The sequence below is a fragment of the Anser anser genome (assembly GCF_964211835.1).
Source record: "Anser anser genome assembly, chromosome: Z".
Lineage (NCBI taxonomy): Eukaryota > Metazoa > Chordata > Aves > Anseriformes > Anatidae > Anser > Anser anser.
The window spans coordinates 79,269,929-79,284,471 of NC_139723.1; the positions used below are offsets into that span (position 1 = coordinate 79,269,929).

The window sequence follows — 14,543 nt, forward strand, 5'->3', positions numbered from 1 at the left end:
TTTTCCTTTCTAATTGTCAAATTCCAAGTAAGTAACTTGTTTGTGGCTAGGCCTGCAAAGAAGAGGGGTGACTGACATGCCACTCTGAAAATCTTAACCTTTCCTTCTTGGGATTCAGTTTAAGCAGATGGCTATATTGTCTTATGTATGAGTCTCTAAATTTTCTCTTAAGCTGTCTTCTTTCCACAGTTAGAGCTGAAGAGAACGGAGTGGACAACAATCAAGGAGACAGGCCTTCAGACCGTGGAAAACGTGGCCGTGGGAGAGGTGAGATGGTGACGTTGGTGGGGGACTGGCCTTGATTTCATTTCCTGAAATGGAATTCCCCCCCTTTATGTGTTTAATTAAAGAGCTTAAGCATTTGGTTATCCTTTGATTCCATAAGCACTTCAGCCACCTTTAATTTAGGTACTTGCCACCCCCCATAGCCCTTTTCACCGTTGGGTCTTAGAATGACTTAAAGGTGATTGGTATCAATTATTTTAGCAGTTTTTGGTGTGGTAAGCTGGTGTGCTCTGGCTATCGAGAGCTGTTTTCCCGGATCGAATAATGCCGGCCTGGGAGTTGGAGTGCACTGGGCTCCTCAAGACGTACCTTGGCAGCAGGAGAGTACAAGATTCCATTTGTGGAGCTCTTGAGGAGGGATTTGATGTGTGCTTATGCCATTATTTTGGGGTGGATCCCGTTGTTAGGTTTGTCTTCTGTTTTTGGTACCCAGTCTGTGAGCACTAGCCACCTTAGATGCTTTTTGGTGAGGGAAGTTTGGCATGAAGTTGTTGATGAGGAGAGCTGTGGAAAGAGCACTGTGGAGTCATAGGTAGAATTGCACATCCTGAAGAAGAGAGGAAAAATGTTGGCAATAGACTTGGTGTGGAATCAAGGGATGCATGGTTTGTTTGGATTTTCATGGGATTGAGTGTAAAGAAGCTTGCTTTTCTTGAAGCAAGAGGAAGGGAAATGGGTTACCTGGGGTTGTACTGGGAGATGGGTATGAAGTTAAACTGGTAAAGTGCACAGTAGGGCAAACGTACTTAGTAATGTGGAAAATATACTTAATTGTGGAAAAACAATTCTACCTTCAAAAGGACTCTTCTCTTTGGAATATCCAGTAACGAGGCATTCAGTGACTGGCACATCCAACTTCATTGTCTCCAAATCTGTATCTTGAAGTGGAAAGATGCAAAGATGTGTAGCTTCAGAGGGTTGTGAGTGACTTGGTTGTGCATGTAATCAGCAGGCATGAAATGGCTTGTGCAGAGGTAGCTTTGCAGGGGAGGGTGTGGTATAAAGTGTTATAGGTGGAACATAAGGCTTTAAGTATTTGCTTTATAAAATAATTCTTTATACAAGTTGTAAATACAAATGTAGGATTTTTTAAGTTGCTGGGTGGAACTCAAAAGTTAGTCTCAAGTTCTGTCTATTTTTGATTTGTTTTATGAACAATTCATTATGTTCATTGTCAACTCTGCAGTTCTCCAGATGAAGACATACTATCGTATGTCTCAAGCCAAGGCACTTAAATCATCAGTATCAGACTAACATACCTGACTGAAGAAACAGGAGCAACTTAAACCAATTTCAGTTCACTGGGTTAGTGTATACAGTGTGTCTGTATCTCTACTGAATAGTTTAAACTCTACATTGATGTTAACAAAGTGTCTTGATGAAGTCTCCTCAACTGTCTGTGATAAATCCTTTGAATGGCCTCAGGATCATTATATTACAAGTGTGTGTGTTATATGGCAGGAAATACCTAATTTAATTTTATAATGCAAGCCCTTGAAATCTTCAGGGAATTACATAAAGCTGTGTAATTCACTTCTTAATATTTTAAGGGTGCATGACCTTCTTTCTTTCGTTATTAGTAGATAACAAAAAAAAGGCTTCTTGCCATTTTATTCAGGAGTCTGTATTTGCTGTTACACAAAATAATAGTCAGATTTGGGATAAAGTACTTCAGCTAAAAGGAAATAGATTGGTAATCACAACAGAGCACTTTTTTTAGAAATGTTTCATGTAGTCTGTGTGTAGGAATCTAGGCAACACATACAAAATTAGGGGTCAGCTAATATCCAAACAATGCACTCTAGCTATTTTAAGGTACCTTCTCAGGCTGGAATTATCTTATTGGCTGCTTTCTAGGGGCAGATTTGCTGGGCCATCACATTACTGCTTCGTTGTAGAAAAACCTAATTTTAATAAATGACACGCACCGAAACCAGCAGAAGTGGGATGGATTCTCTGGTGATAGTGCACTATTTATTGGGGGAAGAAAAAAGCAAAGCTTGACAGAGAATTTCAGCTTTAGTGCTGTAGGCATTGGCTTATACAGTAGATCTGTTAATGATTGTGACGTTCCTTGCAACTATAAAGGGTAGTAGGTATACAGTGTACAAACAGCGCTGGTTGCTGGAATGCAGGAGAGCAGGGATTTGAAGTAGATACACATTACTGAGTGATTAAGAGAAAGCAGTAGTGTGCCGCAGGATGCGATTCGGGACACATCCCAGCTGGAATTGCTCTGCTTCTCAGCTGTTAACCTCTGCTTGCTAAACTGTGTGTAAACTTTGATTTGGAAAGGAGTCAAGGAACTTAGGTTTTTAACGTGGCCTTCCTATCTATCTTTCTACAACTGAATTTCTTGAATGAGCTTAATTTTGCTGTAAAAAAATACTATAATGGTGATTGATAATTGTATCAAAGTGGTTATATTTGATGGTTATATCTTCAAGACTCTTGGTTCCTGAAAGATTCCCTTTATTTGTGTTTCAGTCAGCTGCAGTGCTGTATAAATTAAAGAACTGTACAGGCACAATACTACTTGATGTTGCTGTTTTGTAATATTCCCACATGCTCAGTTTTAAGCGCAGGTCTGGTTTTCCCACTCTCTTCCACCCCATGTTGAAAAGGGAGTGGTAGAACAAGAAAAAAGGCTTTGAAGGGTACTGAGAAGATTGCCTTTATGGGATGTGAGGAACAAGCAGAGTAGGACTTCGCAGGCTGCAAAAGAAAGGGTTGTGGTAGAGATCTGTAAAGTTTCTAGCAAGAAAGTTCTGTGGGGGAATGTATTCATCACTCATGCAAATATGAGAGTGAGGGGATATTAAATCAGTAAGTTACAGGTTCGGAATGAACGTCAGGAATGGTTTGATATATGAAGTTAACCTGAGGAACTCTTTACTTAAGGTCTTGTGGGTTCTGAAAATTTATACATGGGGAGTTTTGATAAATGTATTCAAAAAAACAACCACAGGAAAAAAAACAAACCAAAACAACAAACAAAAACAAACCAACCAACCAAAACAAAAAACAATGCCCAATGAATGAGGCTGGTGAATTACGTAAATTGTTTGGCTCAGGAAGTGTCTGAGCTACAAATGGCTGTAAATCAGGACTGTGTCCAGAGGAATGGTGTTGTGGTTTCAGCTCTTGTATGTTTCCACAGACACTGACCTCAGCCAATGACAAGATCGTAGGTAGATGATGAACTTCTTGGCTTCATTCAGCATGGAAATTGTTAGATTCATGTGTAACAACTCACCTCATTTACAAAGTCAAAGTGGATTTGTCACTTCCAATTCTGTTCCTAAACTCCTTTCCTTTTCGTTCTTCCAGAGCAATGTGCATATAGCAAAAATGTGGAGAGCAAAAACAAATTCATTCTAGCAAAACAGAAATAAAAGTGAAAGGGGAAAACATGAGGTTTTAATTTTGGACTTACAGTACTCGACAAGGAACCTTTCAAACATTTCCTGGCTATGTAAGAAAACAGAGCAGTGCACCCTTTTTGTAAATACCAGACCAGTCTAAATTGTGTTTGTGATCTTTTTTCTTAATTTTTTAAAATAAAAAATAGGCGATCGGGAAGAAAATGAGCTTCTGTAACGAGAATTGCATGTCTAAACATTTTCTTGTTTTAAAAGCTTAGCACAGTTGGCACAGAACATATTTTGGATTTGCTTTGCCAGAACTAGTAAGGATGTTGTTTTTTTCTAAAACATGAATGCAGAGCAGACCTTCTGGAGGTCACAGTTTGCAGTCTGTTTAGTTTTGCTGTAGTTAGCATTACGTATTTTTTTTGAGCTTACATATTTTTTTTTAAAGAGATTAACCAGAACTTAGCTTTAACATGTTACTTTTTTCTTTTGAGGCAAATTTGGAGTTGAAAGTTTTCTGCACTTCCTTTTAAAGATGCTTATTAGAGCACATGCAGTATATAAAACTGATGTGATGCTCCTAGCTTTATGATGACTAATAAGAAAAATGATTTGAATTATTACATAGAACATCGGTGTTTATTTTGGTAGTATGAAGTACACAGAATATAACCTTTATATGCTTAGCCCTATCTATTCATAGGGCTTAGGCCTCTGTTATCTCAGCTTCCACTGCAGATTGGCTGGCTGTGTGTTTCCTGAACATGGGTTTGGGCTGTCCAACTACTCTATAGCCTGAGATAAACACAGCTCTTGAGTGTTACCTGCTCTTCCAGTCTGTTTCCTTTCCCTTTCAGCTATTCTTAGGCCTCTTTCTTAACCTTGATGATGTTTTTGTCTGATTTAAACTTGTCAGTGTGAAAATCTTAGTTTTGAAATAGAGTATGTGTGTTCACTTGGAAGGACTTAAGGCTGTAAAATGCATTTTTTCTATAAAGTAGGCTATTAATTTAATGGGATAATTCCATTCAGGTTGTGGGACTACACATTCATCTTGTGCTCCCTTCCAGTGTACACTTGTTTTGGGGAAGAAGCTCTGAGAGAGCTGAACCATTCTTCCCTTGTAGGGAAGTATCAGAGTTAAGACTCATTTTGTGATTATGGGAGATTTGAACTCCCAGTGCGTTTTACTGGAAGCAGAAAATCTCCCCATCTGCCTGGATATGACTGCTGTCTTTCCTGGAATGAATGCAAGAAATTAACTGTAAAGTTACCAAGTGATACCACCAATGTGAACCTAGTTGACTGAGATGTGCTGGAGAGCATGAAGGAAACACAGAGTTAAAATGTTAAAGAAAACAACAAAATGTTTTAAATATTTCATCACTTAAAGTTATGACATTGGATAGGGTAGTAGCAGGAATGTTAATCGGAATCAACTTTAAACATAGTTCCTCACTCTTGGTTTCCTGGAACAGAAATGAGTAAGCAATGTTGCCTTGATGTTTTAGCCTGTTGTTCGTAGATCCAAGTGGAAAGGAATGAAGAAATTTTACAAGCATTTACATGAGATAGAGCAGTAATATTATTCTTTACCTGCTTTTGTGTTTAATGTGCTGATGGATTGTAAGAAAATCTTCTCCTGTAATCTTAGTGGAAGATATAAAGAGCTACTGCCAAGTCACTTGTTCTCTTTGTGGGTAGATTAAAAATGTTGATAGAGGAATAGATGATAGTTTGTTACCACAGGAAAAAAATCAAGTTTTTGGAAACATTGACCATTATAATCGAATCCATATCTTCTTTGTGTTGAACTTTTTTGCCAGTGTAAATTGGCATTACTGCTCGGAGGAATTAATCCAGTCTGTCTCCTGATGCATTTGGAAATTGATTTTGTTTAAAACTAGCCAAGCCAAAAAAGAAAAAAAATGGGGAGGCAGCACGGTAGCTGGGGATGTCAGGTCTACCTGATTTTCATTTGACTAACCCGTGTGAAGGTGACTGGTTTTCTGGCATTTAACAAGCAGAGATCTGGTTCAGAGAGCTGATCCAACAATGACCTGATCGTTTTATTTTCTGATGGTCGTTTTGTGGTCAGTGGTTGTATTTGCAAATCTATCTGTGCAAGAGAGATGACAGAGCTTGGGATCACAGGTGAGGATGGCTTCTGTTGTAGTAGTTTTCATTTAAATGGGTTTAAGCTGCTGTGAAACTGCATGGTTGGGATTTGTGTTGCTGAATTGCAGCGTGAAGCCCATTTGCTCACAGACCTTTTAGTCACCGTTAAAAAGCATGAAAAGCTTGCAAATACATGATGGAAATTCACAGTACCTTCATGACTGTAACTTCTCTGTATTGTTAAACAGCGCCTTCGAAGTATTTTAAGGCCATGTTTTAATTTTGGCAGTTGTGAGAAGTAAGTTAGCATGAGAATTTAAGAATATGTTAGTGACCTGGTTGTGTCAAAGAGAGTATCAGCACTTCCCGCGGGCATCTTGCATTAATGACTATGATATATGAGACTCCACATCTGAGCTGAGTTAGTCTTTCACTGGTGTGTACTCACTGTCCCATATTTTGAATTAGTTCCTCATAAGTATCTTTTCTAGCTTTGAATTCAGTGCTTCCTGTAACCCTACAGGTTTGATACTTCCCTTTAGGCTTCATTGGAATGCTTTTAGTTGCATTTGATAAAATGTTAATGAATTTCTGTTTTGACAAAAAACATCGACACAGTTTTGTGAAGTTAAGGGAATCTACTGAATTTAAAGTTCAGGATTAGCTTCCAAACTGATCTGATACAGACAAATCCTTGCTGGCTAGTAGTCTTTGAAGACTTGTAACTTCATAAATTGTGTGATTTCCTTTACGTTCAAAGTACTTTAAAGTTGTTAGAGATTCTTATTGTTGCTTTTAGCTGGTAGTTTATTGTGCAGATGCTGATACAGCATCTTACATACTCCTCACTTGCTACAACCATCTTCTGCTTAATATACTAAGGTTGGTCTTTGGGATTTTTGAGCTTGAGAGGCTGGGAAGGCTTTACCTCCTTTCATGCTAGCTATTCGAGCTGATATCTCTATATCTGACGTCTGCCTCAGTCAAACATATTGCTGCTTGACTGTTCCTGGGGTTTGCATCTCCTCATCATCCTCATTGCTGAACTTTTCCAAAAAAGCGTTGGCTTCTGTTCTGTGCTCCATTAATAAATGCTGCACTGCTTCTGTCTTCGTGGGTCTGAGTGCTGTGACCCCTTTATGCCATAGACCAGCTCCCCAGACTTCACTTCTGTGTGCCTGTCTCACCAAAATACCATGTATGCCTGGATGGAAATCCTTCTGCAGATTTTCACAGCTTCCCTGTAGCTACCAGTATCTTTTATAGAGAATGGGTAAACGCTTTCTGACAAAACGTGGATAAAGCTATCCTGGTATCTCAATGCTCCTGAGAAGTCCTTAAAAATGTAGGTAGAAAATGTTTTAAATAACCAGAAATGTCTTTCAAAACTTGCACAGTGAACTAGGGCAAGGGGGAGAATGGGTGGTGAGCAGAGGGAAAGGAAAGTCATTAGAAAAGGAGCTTCCTGAACTGGTTTTACTGTGTCCTGGAGCTATTGCTCTAACTCATTTTAAATGGTCCCCTGAAAATAAGGGGTGATTTTGATCCCAATTCAAGCTGCCTAACCTAGGTAATTCTGACGTTTGGACAACAAATGCATCGGTGATTTAAGATTATAATATTTGTATTCTGGTAAACTTAGAGTTGTTTGCTGACTTGTAATTACTGCATAATTTTGTCATTAAAATAGACATCACTTTGTTCTCAGTCTGCAGCTCTTGACCTGCTCCCGTCCTTGTAATATGAAACAATCATAGTTGTTCTCAAAAAAAAAAAAACAAAAAAACAAAAACAAACAAAAAACAACTGGATAGGCTTCAGATATTTACATCCTAAAAAGGCATAAAAATAGAATTATTGTAGAAAATACTACATGTAAGAAATGAGTTTCTAGAGGTTTATGTAGAGCTGTACTTTATGGGTGTTTAAGTAATAAAATCTAATGCCTTGTTGGCAGTATGCTGCATGCAAAAATAAAGCCATTCACTGGAGCAAGAAGCTAGAGAACTAAGGCTGGAATCAAAATTTGGGACAACAAATTTTTTGTTGTTTGAATAGAAACAAGTTTTTGCGGGTGGTAATGGGAATTGTTTGAGTAATCTGAATTAAGTAGTCTTCATGTCAGCGACTAAGAGTAAGGGGCAAGGAGCATGTGTTTGCAGGTAGGAGAAAGTGCAAGAAGGTAGCGGCGGACAAGGGAGTCCGACGGAAAGAAGGAAATAAATGGTGTACTTACATTTTCTTGTCACGGACAAGGAATGACAAGGAATGTCTGGAGAGACCAGACCATGCATGAGGGCTGGGCTATTACAGCTGCTTAGGCAAGAGTGAGAAATTAGATATGAATTTTTGAGTGATGGCTACTGACTTGGCAATGGCAGCCTCATTTGGGATGAGGCTTTAGGTAAGTCCTTTTGTTAGAATTTTGAGCTACTTCTCTAGTTACAGAAAAGCCAGCAAAGAATGGAAGTCCTACGGAAACATGCAGCGAACTGTGACTTGCATATGGTAGGGAAACATTCTCCTGTGAGCAAATTTGGGAAGGATATATTTTTTCCTGTGGTAGTTTTCTTCAATCATAGTATTTTCTAATGTGACAGACTAGTGACTGGCTCCTTCTCTGCTGTTGCTGTTAAATGGTGTTTTCTCTCCTAGGGTTTGGACGTGGCAGAGGGAGAGGAGCGGGGAGGTTTTCAGCCCAAGGCATGGGGTAAGAAACATGCAGAGCACAGATTTCGGGGAGGATCAAGCTCAGTGGCAAGATTGTTTGCCACTGTATGTATTACTATTGCTATATGTATGATGAATCACTACAGATGCAAAAAATCATAGATCTGTTAGATGATAACTGGATTATTTTTTGTCTTAAACCGGTGTTTGACTGGACACATCTATAGAACCCTAATCCAAGTTCACTTGAAGTTAATATGTCAAACTTGGAAGAACCCGTTTGTACCTATCAGTAAGAGCCACGTAGTGCCTAGGAGGCTCAAAGTGCTGTGTGGTGCTTATTGTCCTAGGTAAATTGGAAAAGGTATTTGTTTCAGTGGAATGTGAGTCCTAAATAAAAATAGGAAGACAAGTGGTTATAAGCTCTCTCCTGTTTTTGAGGTTTCATGCTTTCACTGTTTAGACACACATGTACCCAAAAACAATCAAAGGTAGTTTGAGAACTGTACTGAGAACTACTCAATGGTTCTAAAGATTGTTTTTAGTTTTGACAGAATAACTTGAATCAGAGAATCAAGCCTCCGTTACTTTCAGTATTTGCCCTAAATGACATTTCATGTAACATTGGTGATGTCATGGTGAACAGAAGGCTAATTCTACTTCTCTAATAATCCTTCTTGTTCACAGTCCATATGATGAACTAAAAGGAGGTTTTTCTGTAATCTTTCACCTGTTATCTGCATCTGTGTTTTTTGGCCTTGGTGTCAGGAGTGTGTTCTGAAATAATCTTGATGTTTTGACTGCTGTCCTGCACAAGTCTGGTGCTCTGAAATTATATGATACTGGTTTCTTATCAGTCAGCCACCAAGAAACTATCAGCCAAGAAAGGCTTAAAGCTGAGCATATAATCTAACGCTTTGGAGGATGGGGAAGAGTAGGTATGCTGTTAACTGCATTTCCAGGAATTCTTGTTTTGGTTCAGTTTCTCTACAGTTTCCTTGCTTTTTTTCTTCCTCCTTTTCTCTTTTCTCCCTTTTTTATCCATGTCTGCTCATAGAGGAAAAGATTCTTTGGGAGCCAAAATGATCAAGATAAATATATGCGGAAGTCAAGATGTTAAATCTAATACAACTTCAGCTAAAAATGATGGCACTTTTGTTCAATGAATGACCCATGTGTTCTCTTCCATTTCTTAACTTTTAAAACTCTAGGACATTTAACCCTGCAGACTATACGGAGTCTTCTGCCACTGATGGCTTTGGGACAAAATCAGAGATTTGGGAGACTGGTCAGAATGATGCAGATGATGGAACTGGTAAGATGCTTCCAGAAGTGGAAGGATTGGAATGAAGACCTGTAGCAAATTGCAGTTAAAATAACTGTTCTGTTAGTATTCAGCTACCTTCTGAAAATGTGAATACATCTCACGTGGCACAGATAGTAGTTCATTTTTGTAGCTTTGCTGCTGCTAAATTGCAGAGCACGTGCTGTAGCCCAAGTGACTCTCTGGTTAAATTCAGGGGAAGGCAATTTGCAATTTTTTTGTTCTAGCACTAACAATCCCTTGAGAGGCAAAGGGTTATTGGAAGAGTTATTGGAAGAACCTTGTATGTAAAGAATTACATGTAAAGAATCTTAAGTGCTGCTTAAGATTTTACCTAATTGTAGTTTAGGTTGCAAGTGCCACTGAAAATGATTGGTTCACAGGCATTGAGCAGTAGGATCTGAATATCTAAGTAGAAGAAAAAGGAAAAACTATTGATAAATATAAATCCACTTAGTGACACTGAGATGTCTGTGGAAGCTCTGCCTATACAGCACAGGAACTTGAGCATGTGAGTTTCTGGGATAGAGGAGAGTTCCAAGATCTGGCACCTTTTGAAGAGAATTATTAACTAAAACATGAGTAGGCACTTGAACGGAAGCCAGAAGAGCAGTCTGCCTCTCTGAAGATAGAGGCAGCTGTATGTTTCTATATGAAGTGTGCACTCCTGGCTAAAGGCAAGAGACAAGACAGTCTGGAAAGGAACCACTTCACAGTCGTTCCATGATGATTCAGAAGTGAAGAATGTGACCTGTTTGTCTGTGACTTCGAAAAACAAGATAGACTGTTGCTTCTCGTAGTCCGTGGCAGATGAAGACCAAGAGAAGCCTGTGTCATGATGGACAAATTCATGTATGTTATTATCCGCACTTGGAAAACACTGGCTGACAGGAGAGACTTTTTGTTTTTAAAACCCCATTAAAGAGTGACTCTTCTGATCTCTTCGTTGCTGAAGCCAGCTGAGATGATCTCTTTCACAACCTCTGTATCAAGTGTGGAAGGAAAAGACTGATACTGGAAGCCAGTGTATGCTCCGTAGAGCACCGCAGTGAGCCCCTTGAGGTGCAGCTTTCTAAACTTCATAAAAGCCATTTTTCACTTAACTGGAGAAGGCAGTAAGAGGCTCAGAGTTCAGGTGGTCTTATTAGGCAGCTCTCTTGTCACTCGAGAGCTGCTTCCTAGCAGTCCGGTGTGGGAGAGTGGCACTGAGGACGTTAATGGTCATTGGAAGGGGAGCTCTTTTGCCAAATACGGCATCTTTCTGGGAAATTGCATTTTAAAAGACTTGGTGGTGTAGCATAGACAGGAGCATGCCTTTTACTTTCACTCATGTTAGTTTTTCAAATAAATTTATTGGGTAAGGAGTTAGAAAGGCAGCTAATAATACCCTTAAGAATACTGATGCTGATGTTTGCTGTATGGTAGCAGAGGACAAGATATGTTGTCACAAGCATAACAGAAGCAATAAGGTTGTCTGACTAAAGATAGGCAAGAAAGGCATGAGGAGGCTGGAACAGAGGTAGAAAATTCCCTGGTTATTTATTAATAAGTTAGGAGGCTGTGGTTTATAAAAGACTTTGGCTTCTGCTCTGCTTCCCAAGTGAGCCCGAATGGTGGTGACCCTCCCTGCGAGCTGTGTAGCCTTTGTATGCCGCCTCCTTGCAATCTCTCCCTTTTGTGGGCATCTCAGGCTTCAGAAATGGAAGAATTCTGCCCAGGAGTAAGGGTGGGTGCGGCTGAACAGATCCCCAGGAGAGTATGAATGTGTCCACACGAGGGTTTTGCTGCTAAGGAAATCAGTGGAAATTGAAAGCACATGCCTGTGTGTGTGTGCGTGCAACTTGTTTTTTGATGCCACGTCCATTTTTGCTGTTAGGCCCCATGCATGTCAGCAAGAACTGCCTTGGATTTCAGTGAAGCAACTTAAGGCATGTGTGGGATGTTGGGGAGTGTGAGGAGAGGTTTTCTTGGTCTAGTTGGCTCTTAGGTGTATGAGTGTGGGGAGTTTCCTGCAACATGGGAGTGTTTGTCAGTGTAGGGAGTTTCCTGTGCAATAATTCGGTGAGTGGAAATCTAAAGTAGACAACTGTAAATGTTCTTTATGGATGCTAAGTAACTTTCTGCTGCTAATCTTCCTTCACTTTCAGTGCAAAGGCATCGTAACTGATAGAGCAAAGTCAAAATGCCTGTGTGTATGTATCAGTATAGGCAGAGAATTTTATTTTGTGGTCTTTCTTCTTTAGACAAGTGCTAGGAATGTCAGAAAATGGCCTGAGGTATACACCCCTCCCCAGTTTTTTTAATAAGAGTAGGTTTAAAATTGAGTGGCTTAGTTTTACCCGAGAGGGAAGGGCTTTCAACCTTGTGGTGAAAAGCATCTTGAGGGTGGTTAAAGAGGAGGCTGCAGCTGGGGCAGCAGTTTTCAAGCAGAAATGGGAGTGCTGGGAAGGAAGAGAGGAGCCGGGGAAGGAGTGGCAGACAAGGTGTGGGGCAGGAAGCAGGTTATACAGAGTTTAGCTGTTGATTTGGCTTGTTAAACAGAAGTACTAGAGTTTTAGGGTTTTTTAGTTCCTTTTAATTTACAGTGCTGTTATGTTAGTTATAGATCAAAAGTCCCAGTAATAAGTTATCAATGTGAAGATACTAGACACGAACCAGAGGACGTGTGTATGTGTGGAGAGCCGTAAAGCCTGCAGTAGGCTGGGGAATGTCAGATAAGAGTATACACAGAGAAAAGGCAGAGTGGAAATCCCTCTTTACTCCCTATAACCCAGTCCCATATCTTTTCATCTACAATGAAAGAAACAAAGTTAGGTGCATTCTTGCTATGTGGAGGATGAGCGTCTTTTGTTTGCAATTCTAGTAAAAAGGAGATAGTGGGCAACTACCTGGAGAGGCTGAGCCAGTTTTGCATATTAAAAAGTTTTCTGAAGACAGAACTCCACAGAGAACTTAAATTTGGAGGATGAGTATTTACAAAGTATTTCTTCTGTGCTGGGAGAGGATTAACTTAAAAAGTTTTGATTAGAAACAAACACATTATTTGTTCTGAAAATGTTGTTGCTTCCATGTGTACTCCCAAAGTGCTCTAGAACCTCGTACCCTGAATCATTGCAGATGCTGGAGGGATCGCAGCAGCCTGAGTGAGAGGGGTTTGTGGAGGCATCGTTGTGTAGTTCTGTAGAACAGCTAGCTGTCTCTCTGGTGTTAAAACTTAGCGTTACTGATTGAAATAGAGAATAAAAGGCAAATCCTAATGGTTTATAATGTTTTTGTGTAATTGTATTCCGAATAATTCAGCATCCTAGTTCTTACAGAAGTAATCTTCTACAGAAAAGCGAAGGGAAGGGACAGGTGGAAGGAAACAAAATGACCAAGTTTTATCCAAAAGGGATTAGACTTGAACAATTCAATTGATGCTTTCTTAGAGGCATGAGGCATGCTGAGTTTTCATTTTCTTACCTTTTTTTTTCTTTTTGTCTAAGGCAATGGGAGATCCTGAACAACCAATTGCACCAGTACTTAAAAAAATAAATTAGGATGGAGGTGCTCACTTCTCAAAGTAGACTATAAAAATGGATATTGTATTTTGGTAATTTACTGTTACCTTAACTTTGATAGTGTTTCATAAATTTCCCAGAAAAACTTTATTCGTATATTCGTACTATCTTGGTTATAAGCAGCTTACAATGACCCTGAAACTGAAGAATGACAACCAAGAAAGAAAAAAAAAAAAACTGTAGTGTATCTGTCAAGGGGGAAGAAGGGAAATAGGTAGCTTGGAAGTTGCAAGGAAGCTGTTTTTTTAAGACTGCTGTAGGAGTCAGAAGGAACGCTTAAAGGAATCATTCAGATCATTTAAGATGTGGATGTAACCCAGAAGAAAAGGATTAATATATGTATTAATACAGAAGTTTGAGATAGACCAAAATAAAATAATTTGGGGGCCGATACATATGGCTGAATAAAAAAAGGGGAGGGGGAAGTGACAGGAAGTGAGGAGATGGAGGAAAATAGTTGAAGCTGTACCAAAACCATATTTTATATTTTTAATCGGCTTTATGACTTTCTGAAACTGATCTTTTTTGCAGAAGAAAACACAGAACAGTCAGAGACGGGAGTGTATGTTGAAGCTGATAGACAAGGATCCTTGAAAACACAAAGCATAATTTCAGTGGAAAACAGAACTGTTAAACAGTAATACTTCGCAAGGCATGGGGTAAAGGTTGGGAAGAGGATTTATGGAGCTACAATAACACTAAGGTGGATTATGGACAAAAAGGAAATTGTTGGACTTGTGGCAAGATCAGACTTAGAAGCCTGTCAATACTAGGAAGCTGTTAGCAATGGGGATTTAAGTCAGGGAAGAGCAATAAAACACCTGACATTGGAAGGATTGATTTTTGGAAGGCAGTGTGTTAATAAGTGACAACGATGAACTTAGCCTGGGTCAGCTAATAAAAGGGTAGAGGGTTGCATTCAGTGTTTGAAAGGAGTGAATGCACAGATGTGTAGTCATGAGTAGAAGCAGTGGATAAAAGCTTACATGGAGCATTAGGAAAACGTCCCAGTGTTATTCCAAACAGCTCCAGTCTCCAAAAGGTGTGGTGAGGAGTGCAAGGGGTTCAGGTGTGTTTTTGCCAAGGCTTTTCTTTCTTTGATTTACCAGATTCTGAGCTCCCTTGGGCAGCTCTGGCGCCAGCGCAAGGTGTGTCTGCTGCAGAGGTGGGCCTTGCTCTGTGTAATGTGAGATAAATGCAAGCAGGGCAAATAGG

General features: G+C 39.6%; 1 protein-coding gene across 9 annotated transcripts in view; it reads left to right on the forward strand.

Annotated features, from left to right (window-relative positions):
* The window catches only part of UBAP2 (ubiquitin associated protein 2), a 123,299-nt gene that overhangs the window by 32,252 nt on the left and 76,504 nt on the right, over positions 1 to 14,543 (forward strand). For 5 of the 9 annotated variants that reach the window (XM_083818343.1, XM_083818342.1, XM_083818345.1 and 2 more), the window contains 3 exons: positions 190 to 267; positions 8,430 to 8,484; positions 9,656 to 9,759. In XM_083818343.1, the coding sequence (XP_083674469.1) occupies positions 190 to 267; positions 8,430 to 8,484; positions 9,656 to 9,759 (237 nt within the window). The remainder of the gene's footprint in view (positions 1 to 189; positions 268 to 8,429; positions 8,485 to 9,655; positions 9,760 to 14,543) is intronic. The other 4 variants (XM_083818346.1, XM_083818347.1, XM_083818348.1 and 1 more) reach the window with 1 other exon arrangement.